The sequence below is a fragment of the Anastrepha obliqua genome, chromosome 5 (assembly GCF_027943255.1).
Source record: "Anastrepha obliqua isolate idAnaObli1 chromosome 5, idAnaObli1_1.0, whole genome shotgun sequence".
NCBI lineage: Eukaryota > Metazoa > Arthropoda > Insecta > Diptera > Tephritidae > Anastrepha > Anastrepha obliqua.
In genome coordinates this window covers 75,157,721-75,167,840 of record NC_072896.1, presented here as the reverse complement: position 1 = coordinate 75,167,840, position 10,120 = coordinate 75,157,721, and the positions used below count along the sequence as shown (strand labels likewise).

Here is a 10,120-nt window from a genome sequence, read left to right as displayed (position 1 = left end):
GCTCCAAGTTATCATGTTAATCATGTTATCAGTCGTCTCGGGTGATGTCAATCAGCCAACTTGGAGCTGCGATTTGATGCCATGAGTCTTTTTTTGTGGGGCTGATATTAAGCGAACAATCCATACACGATTCTGGCTCTTAAGACGAATATCGAGAGAGCCATTCGTCAGATAGTACCCGAAATCATCACCAAAGTCCTGGAAAACTGGCTTAACAGTATGCGTTATGAGACTTTTTGTTAGTGAGCTTCTCCTCCTACTTGTGGTACGCGTCTTCGTGATGTTATTCCACAAACGATCTTTCGGATAGTATACCGAAAAACATTTGATTTAAACAATTTTTTTTTTTTTTTAATTTTTAAAAGAAACTGCTATATGAACCACCCTTCACAAGCTATAAGCAAATATTAATTAGCTCTCATCGCTTCCTCTATTATCAGCCCGACTATGTAATTCATATTTATAGTTGTTATCAAAAGGCTCTCAATGTTCAACTGGAAAGAATTCAAGTGCAAAGTTTTGAAAAGAGCTGGCAATGTGGTGCTCTTTTGTGGTATAAAGAATTGCATTATCGTGCTCTCTTGACTAAAGCAAAATTGAAAAAAATGCATGAATAGTTGTCTTAATTTATAACTAGAAGCATGTGTCTGCTAAAACTTACACCAATTTCGAACTGGGAAAATTTTTCTCCATAAAAGTAGTTAATCGGAAAAATGCTTTAGATGTCACGCCAAGCCGTGTTTGTACGTGCTTTCGCATGCGCATCGAAACGAAATAACCAGCGGCTAATTTAGACGCTATATCGCTCGGTGGACCGATAAATAAAAATCGGCCATCATGCATGACCGCTATTTTTGTGCACAGACTTTCGGTATAGCAATTTGTAACAGACGTAATCGCAACAGCTGTGCCCTGTTTGGAAAGCGCATGCAATAATCGATAAAGTTGTCGTCTAGCGTGTGGATCCAGACTCCAGCTATAATTTCCGACACACAGTAGCGTCGGTTTTTTCAAAATCGCTATTGAATAGGATATTTTTTCCTTTATACCCGCACTACAATGTTCTATACGAATATTGTACTGTGAATGGAATCCGAACTGCTTTGCCAAGTCCTCACAGATATCATTGATTTCACTATATGGATATCCATACAATATGCAAAACATTCTCAAAATTTGATGGCAAGTCATCTCTGGCCTAACGCAGTTAACGGTTGGCACATATCCAATGTGTTCAAGTGCCTTAGAGCGTTCGTCAGTCATTGATACGGTATTGACGTGAATGCGCCCAAAGGTCGGACCTTCCTGACCAGCAATGAGATTTAAAAGTGCATTCGTACATTTGCAGTTTGTGCCTATAATGCCAAATATTTCCCCGCTAAAAAGAGAGCACAATTTAAAATTAATAAAAATATGAAATGAGGGTACATAAAACATCAACTCAAGCCGAGTATCCCTTTTGGAACTCATGACTTTCTGTGCTGATCCCCTTCTCTCTTTCGTTACTCGTTAGATACTCACGGTTTTAAGGCAAATGTTAGTCTATCGACTAAAATATTTCCTTTTCGAATTAACCCCAATTTCTCGCAAATAACTGTATAGTAATGGCGCATTCGTGGCCTCAACGACTGTACGTACATGGCTTCCCCAGTGACACTATCCACTTCATAAGAATCACTAGCATGTCGGCGTTTATGCTCGTCCAAAGCTCGGTTGCTTCATAAATAAATTGAAGAAAAATTGCATTAGCTAAAGTTTCTTTTTTAACAAAGTGATCGGTACGTCTTATAAAATAAAGTTCTGCAAAATGCGCATATGTAAGCTAATAACTGTGCATGGAATGCTCCGATTTACACAGGTTTGTTTGTAAAGTTGGGGAATAAGTTCGTAGCATTTTTACCGAAGACTTTTATTTGAACAAAAAACAATATTTTATCAATAAGTTAATCTGTTAGATATTCGTCGTTGCTGTTTACAACCTCTTCCCATCTCTCGATCAATTTGTTGATACCGTTTGACCAAAAATTCCCTGGTCTGGTGTCAAAGAAGTTGTTGAAAAATTTTTAAGGATCTCTTTGTTATCGAAGGTTCTCATGGTTTGACAGGGAACGGAAAAGATGGTAATCGGTCGGTGCAAGGACCGGAGAATACGGCGAGCTCTTGCAGTGCGGCTTTGACGACTTGTGCAACAAGGGGCCTGGCGCTGTCGTGAAGGAGTATGGCTTGACCATACCAATCAGACATTTTCAGTCGAATAGCCTCATGCACGCGGTGTAGCTGGGCAGTGTAGAGCTCCTTGTCGACAGTGGCATTCTTTTCGAGCATTTCCCAGTGCGCCATGCCCTCCCAGTCCCACCATATAAAGACATCCTTGATTCTGGGATTTGGCGTACCTCTTGGAGCCACCCACTTCTTTCATTGCTTCATATTAATGTATGATATAAGAATTGGTGCACTCTCATCCCCCGTGACGATTTGGTACAAAAAGCTCTGTTTATGACCGCGTGTTGTTTGATGAGAAGATCCTGAGAGCAATTTGAAAACGGCTTTCTTTGTTTTTTCCGTTAAGTACATGAGGCACCCAGACTCCCAATTTTTGAGTAAATCTCATTAAATAAAAGTGACTGAGAATCGTTTTACTATCGCAGTTAATTTTTCCGCCAATTCACGACTGTTTTGGCGACCGTTCTCCTTCAAAAGTGATTGGAGACGCTCTTCAACGTATTCAGAAGGCCTTCCGCTGCATGTCGTGTCATTGACATCAAAGTCGCCATTTTTGAACTTTGCAAACCATTTCCATGCTGTAGACTCGCCCATAACACTCTCTCCACCGCCGCAAGTGTCCCGAGCTGCTTAACCTCAATGAAAAGCACAGAATACCAGGTGTCGGAAATGTTGATTATTGCCTCCTGGCTATTTCATTTCTAAACCACAAAACTATTGTAATAAAAAATTAAATAACTAGAAAATATAATCAACATAATTTTGTGGAGCAGAAAAAGTTCTATCAAATGAATAATTACTTTTTTTCAACTGCAAACAAATTGTTGTAAAATAAAAGAAAATATGGCAACGCTATGAACTTATTCCCCAAGCGAATATTTTGAAGCTAATCATTTCTGGAAGATTCTTATTTGACATAAACTGCATAAACTTGCAAAAGAGTTGTGTCTAAAAAGCAAAATGTGATAAAAATTCATAAACTTAATTTTCAAACTGCAGCAAATCAAAACTACTCCACCAATTCGAGTACTGTTTTTTTTTTTTGTATAAAGCTTTGAATTAAAACAATTCATTATTTATTTCCTCTTATTATTATAGTTTTGAATACAAGCAGGGTATTGAAAAAATCCTGTAGACATTAAAGCAAAATAGTTGGCACATACACTTCTGATGTTATTCCACAAATGGAGGGGCCTACAATTTAAAGTCGACTCCGAATAACAGAAGATTCGAAGTTCAAAAATTAATCTCGCCCATAAGATGGAAGTAACTCATAAAAATTTTCATCTAATGATTTATTACGATTTTTGGCGTGGATAAACGAGACAAGAGTGCAGTGATAAACATAGTTCGAATTTTGGCGTTGAAAGGCCACACTTACCCACTGCGGAACGCCGGTACAATAAGTTCGAATGTGGCCATCGATCCTTGCAGGATGAATTTCGCAAAAGCTATACAAAAACGGTTGTTGCACGAGAAACAATTGATGCTGTGCTCCAACTGAGAATGCAAGATCGCCATGTAACACATCGCGAGGCATCCTTCGCCAGTAGTGGGCAAAAAAGATGATACATTCAATATTGGATGAATAATTGATTGCCGAGAAGATTTTTTATAGTTAGATCGGCATTATTTGACCACGAACCACAAAAGAGCTTGTGTCGATTGGTGTCAAGAAATGTTGAAGAAATTAAGGCAGAATGGTTAACATCGCAACAGGTACCGAATCTTGGGACCATGCATATGGGCCGCAAACAAACCAGTAAATTATAATATGGGTGTTCCAAGACAAGTTGGACGGTTAAGAACACATCCACAAACTAAAGTTGTTTGCGGAAGAACCACCTCACTGCAAATGGGCGACTGGTTTTTCGGAAAACCTGGTCACGAGGCAACTGTACCACCAAAGAAACTTGAATCGTTAATTATGGGTGACACACAACCAGACCATTTGTTTGCCAGAAGTTTTCGAAGAATTGAGGATATCAACCGCATCGGCTCAAGCAAGATAGTTTTTCAGGACTCAAAATATCGAATTAATGGGGTATCGGTTTTACTGCCCTGTTTTGGCACCTCATAATTAATGTTTGTTCTTAAACATCAGCTCATATTGGAGGCATCAATTTCTGGGCTTCAAAACTACTTTGAAAATTGGTTGAAGCCAATGCAGAGGGGTATTGGATTCCTAGGAGAATATATTGAAAAATAATAAAGACATTTTCATCATTATTTTACTGTGTTTTCATTATCGGGCGCAAAATAAAGGGTTTTTTTAAAGGGCGGGTAGATGTTGAAATGGAATAAAATTGCGTTTGCTGTGTGGCACGTAGCGCCGTCCTGCTGGAACCACATGTCGTCTAGGTCCATATGGTTCAATATGGGCCATAATAAATTGGAAGGGCCACCACGTCTACCGAAAAATGGGCGCATTAATGAACACTCATTTTGATAATAAAGTTTTATCATTTGAACGTGCTGTTCCATCGTGTAACTTGCCATGATGATTTGGCATAAACAACTGAATAATAAACAAAAGATTTGGCAGATGTCACCAAAACAAAATGGCTGCCACAGGGCACCAATTGAAAAACCCTATATAATATAAAAGGCAGTCCTAGTAATAACTATGAGCTGATAAACAGCAATAATAAAAAACTGGTAATTATTTCCACATTTTTAAACAAAGTAATAATTTTTTTGTGTATTTAGGCACTCCTGCAGCGAATCCGCGATATTTACACATTTAACACATTTAATTAAAATATTTCAGTGGTAGTATGAACCTAAAAATAACATACCTACATACGTATTAAAAATTTATATCACTTTTGTTTTTATTTTTGAATTTGCAGTAAGAAAAGTTGAACCTTGAAGGCATTGTTTTTGCCTTCGCGCCTCATGTGCTATTTTTGGCTTTAGCTGGTAGATCAACTCAGCTTCAGCGTAGTCAGCTTATTTGCTAGTCACCAATCGCAACAAGTAACTTATTTCAACAGTAAACAATGAGCTGCGTAAACGTCAATGCGTGTGTTTGATAGTATTGAGTAAGGGAATTTTTGTAAAGTAGTCGAAGTTTGCCCAAAAGTAGGCTTATGGTCGGGCATAGCACTGCCTGACCTACCTCACCTTTCGCTACTTGATTGACCACTTCATTAGAGAGTGACGATGTCAATTAACATACATTGTCAGCACTGGAAAAGAGTTGCTAAAACTGATATTTGTTTGGAAGCACTTAATACGCATTGGTAAGATTGCCTTCAGTCACGGTTAATCGTGTTCGGGTATTTGCTTTTGTTTTTCGTCTACAATCGAGATAGATTGATAGTCTGACATGAACTGCTACAAAAAGAATTTGGTCAGAATGGGACGTAAGGCGATCAACGGTGATCAAAGGCAAAAAACGTCCCTGTGGTCATTGATTTGATCATAGGCCATTCTCCTAGGTCGACATGCTCAAACGTACCTAATTTCGACCAATGCAGAAGCTGCAAGAATGCGGAGGCGGAAGAGTCTGTTAGACACCTACTTTGTCACTGCCCTGCATGGAATGCCAGTACCTTGAGATGCTTTGGCTCATCGTTTTTGAATGGTACCGATGACTTTAGACATATAGTATAAGGGTCCGCCAAATCAATGGATTTTCACTTAAAACAAAATTGTTTAACGAGGACGAGGAATAGCACGTCAACTAATACGGTGGTATCACAATGGATCGGCAACGGTCTAAGTGAGTTAGTTTGAGAACCGACTGCCACTTCCACCTAACTACCTACCTACTTATCTAGTCTACAGCCACCACAAAGCTGCAGAAATTCGGTTCTCCGCTCCCTTCCCCATCAAGCTCTTTACCAAAAGTTACGAACTGTCGCAACAAAAATTGCCGTGTCTGAACATTGTCTAATGAGGCGTACCTACTATAGGAAAAGAGAGTTGGCAGCGTTGAATACAATGAGTTACATCAGTTTTATGAGGTATAACTCGCTAGTGGCGATTCTTGCTCGATAACTTTTTGCTGCTGTCACATCCGAATTTTTCGTCAAGCGAGCAGAGCCGAAGCATAATGGACAGAGAATTGATGAATCGAAGACGCGCTATGATACACCTAAAAATAAAGTCGACTCTAATTTTTTGGCATTACTCTAACTAAAGTGCGCTCTAACTCAAGACTCTTTGTGTTGAAATGTTATTGTGTTACTCAATACTCGTTCATACATTCTTTGCTTGAATGGGTAGGTATAAAGTCAGAAATACTCACTAATTGTCCAATGGTATTGTCTTCATGAAAAAGTGCCTACATTCATAAACCAATATTCCAAACCAACTAAGGCCGATATTTATCCAAAGGTATTTGGCATCTCCTTCTACTTCAAGATAATGATGTTCTAGAGAAAAAAAATCATTTGAATAAATACAAAAAATTAATTGAAATATGCTATTAAATGCATGACGAAGATAATAATGAGATTGCGCCTATCGTGGTCCCGTTACTTTGCTCTCAGCAAGTTTAACCATATCAACTGATTTTTCTGAAGTCATACTAGCCCAATTGGTGATCAGTAAGAGCAGATTAACATTTTCGTACAATAACTTGATTTAGTATTTTTTTTGTTCCCAAGCCTCGGGGATTTAGTTCTTTCTTTCTGACATTTTTTTGGCCTCTTCTAAATAAAACGTGACTTTATAATTATGAAATATATTATTATTTTTTAAATTAGTTCAATAACGCACTAATTTCTATTTAGCTCAGCTTTTTATTATCATTTTTTCACACTACCGGCGAGTGAGGTTATTGTTGGTGTTGGTAAATACTCGTGTGTTATTTGAAAACTACGTGAAACTAAAATCGTCAACAAATCCTCACGTGCGTGGCGAAGTGAGTTTAAACCGGTTGTTTCGATTTGTATCCCACTTGTGGCTTGCTTTATTAGTGTGTGACATTTGTCCCCTTTATTTACATTTTTTTTTAAGTGTGTTCCTCTTCTTCTTCTTTGAGCAGTCAATTTTCTCTCTCTCAACTGCAGTGTTGCCTAGTTTTAGATATAAAAAAGCACTAAAATGCCTATTTAAAGAAAAGCTAATACCAAATATTTCATGAGTTACTAAAGAACTTTGAATGCGTAACAAATATACAGTCATATAATACAGGGTGAACGATACGAAGTGTTACCTATTCAAAACACCATAACTTTTTTGCGTGAAATTAGTTTTTATTGATTTCAAACACAAAATTGTCCAAAAATGATTACAATTTGAACATATATTCACTTTAGCTCGATATGACCACCTTTTGCCTTGACTATAGCCTTCAAACGGTCAAAAAATGAGTTGCATGCTGCACGAATGTGATCTTGAGGTATTTTGGCCCATTCTCGTATAATCGCTTTCTTCAGCGCATCCATACTGGCTTATTTTTTAGTCCTCACTTTGACACCAGGCTCGATAAAAATGATTGGAGAGCGTCTATCAGGGGTTACTGCGGCCCAAACCATTACTTGCGATGTGAAATTGCTTCGAGTGGCCATACGTAGGCTCAAATTCTCGTATGAGCGTTCGGTCAAGTAAACACGATCGTTTTGAGTGTTTATGAACTGCTCAATTGGGAAATTTTTTTCATCAGAAAACACAATGTTAGGAAGTTCGCCACGTTCGTGCACGCGCAACAACTCCTTTGCTCTTTCGCACCGAACTTTCTTTTGCTCTGGTGAAAGATCGTGTGATTTTTGGAACTCCTAAGCCTTGACCTTGAGCTCATTTTTCAATATGCGTCGAATGCTGTCTTGCGATATTTTCAGTCCTTTGGCCATTTTTCTTCCACTTCGACGGTGATTTCGTTCAAGTCGAGCCTTCACTTTCCGAACCATTTCTGGCGTTGTTGCGGTTTTTTTGGTCCTCCTCCATAGCGTTTTGCAATGCTACTGGTATCATTGTAACGTTTTATAGTGCGATACACAAACATTTTATTCGCTTTGAGGTGACTAAGCTCACGAACAATGGCTGTTGTGATTTTCCAGCCAAATACAACGCCATCACACTATTACGTTTGAATTCCATCACAGAAAAAAAAATTCAACAAAACTGGGACGCAAATGCTTTTGATGGCTTATAAACAATATATTGAACTGTGATTAGAACAATTTTGACGTTGATGTCATGAGCTGTTTTACAGATACAATCAGTGTGAAGTTGGTAACACTTCATATCGTTCACCCTGTAGACTGTATGGAAAAAACAGAATTTTAAAAATCGAACTTTTGTATTTAAGCCTATGTATGTTAAGAGAATCTCTTTAAAAAGGTGCCGAAAAACACTTGTTTGGTATATTTGAGGTTATGTAACAAGATAAGTTCGTTATGGTATCTTTAGCATTATCTGTTTTTTTTTGTGTTTCTTACTATAATAAAAGCTCTATTTCATTAATTCGTATTCAATATATTCAAATTTATAAAAAGATTTAAATGTCAAAAAAGTTGAGAGAAGTAGATCCAATTTGCTTGCATAAACTCAGAAAGATCAAAAAATGAGATTTGCACCTTCAGAACATCAACTTCTATAAGAGCAAACTTTTCAATAGCACTAAAATCTTCTCGATTGGCCTTTACAATTTTTTTATTTATACAATTTTTTTAACTTACATTTTTGGTAGCTTCAAATAAAAAATTTGCACATTTTGGGTATAAAACAAACTAAATTTATTGTGAAGAATAAAGAGTTGGCAACACTATACAACTTGGCTAGTGTGACGGCATGTACTCGCTGATGGGCGCAATCTTGTTTCTATCATTCTTCTATTAAATGTATGTACGAGTGTCATTTGAAAAGGCCATGCAAAATCAAAAACTACTTAATTGTTTGGGGTAAACTTTTTTATCTTTCGAAATCACCTTTCATCCAACGCTGTTGTGGCTTGTTGATTTCTATTAATAGGATTTTTCCAAGTATGAAAAATAAGTCTGCAATCGCATCCTCCTTTGAATAAAATCTTTTTCTCGACAGCCATTTCTGCAGATTGCGGAACAAATAGCAGCCCGAGAGATACGAGGGTACCAAGTCTGAATGATAAGGAGGTTTAAGCGTGAGCTGGTGCGTTGTCGTGATAGAAAAGGGAAATCACTCGATTCAAACGAATGACAAACACAAAGAAATGGACCAATTTGGCTAAAACTTATTGTATGTGCTCCAAGAGATGCTACTAACTCAACATAACCTCTATACGCGCTATCTCTCTGGCTTTGCACGGATTTTTCAAACGACCCTCGTATGCACGTATGTCAAGTTGTATGTCTTACCACAACAATTCGGGGCCATTTTGCAGCTTTCAATGGCGATAGATACTGCTCTGATGACTTCATTTTTGCATATTTGTGTTCTTACGTTATTTTCATATACATTATGAAATCCATTGCAAAATGAGTACAATGGAAATATTCGGAGTAGCAATACCCAATTTGAGGAGGAACTTTTCAGTCCTCTAGAAACCATGATATAGAAGGCTACACCGAGGGCATGTATTGTGGTAATTGTTAAATAGGCTTGGTGACTGCTCTTAAAAAATAGGCAGAGAAAATAGTTGGTCGACGTTATGGCAGCGCTTACCAGTAGGAGCAGCGCAAAGCCCCAGCCTGTAAAATATTTGTAGTTGTTGTTGTAGCATTAGTTATTTAAATTTCACATATATTTCCATGACCACAAAGGTTTATAGAATATAAAGGGTATTTCAAAAGTGACGCCTAGATGTCAGCAGTTAATAATTCCTAGACGATATCTTTTTCATACCATTTTTGGCATTTATCAAGTCGACAGAGGTAAAATTTTACACGAAAGAACAAACCGTACAATTATTGAAACTTAAAAATATGGTCGATTTTTAAGAACAACATGTCGCGAAATTCGCGATATT

General features: G+C 37.6%; 1 protein-coding gene across 1 annotated transcript in view; it reads right to left on the bottom strand.

Moving 5' to 3' along the window:
- Positions 1-230: 230 nt before the first annotated feature.
- The window catches only part of LOC129248243 (phospholipid-transporting ATPase ABCA3-like), a 28,460-nt gene continuing 18,570 nt past the window's right edge, over positions 231-10,120 (bottom strand). The window contains exons 7-11 of the mRNA XM_054887719.1: positions 9,510-9,842; positions 6,479-6,605; positions 1,522-1,716; positions 662-1,378; positions 231-585 (exon numbers count right to left, since the gene is read on the bottom strand). Of these exons, the coding sequence (XP_054743694.1) occupies positions 408-585; positions 662-1,378; positions 1,522-1,716; positions 6,479-6,605; positions 9,510-9,842 (1,550 nt within the window). The 3' untranslated portion in view covers positions 231-407. The remainder of the gene's footprint in view (positions 586-661; positions 1,379-1,521; positions 1,717-6,478; positions 6,606-9,509; positions 9,843-10,120) is intronic.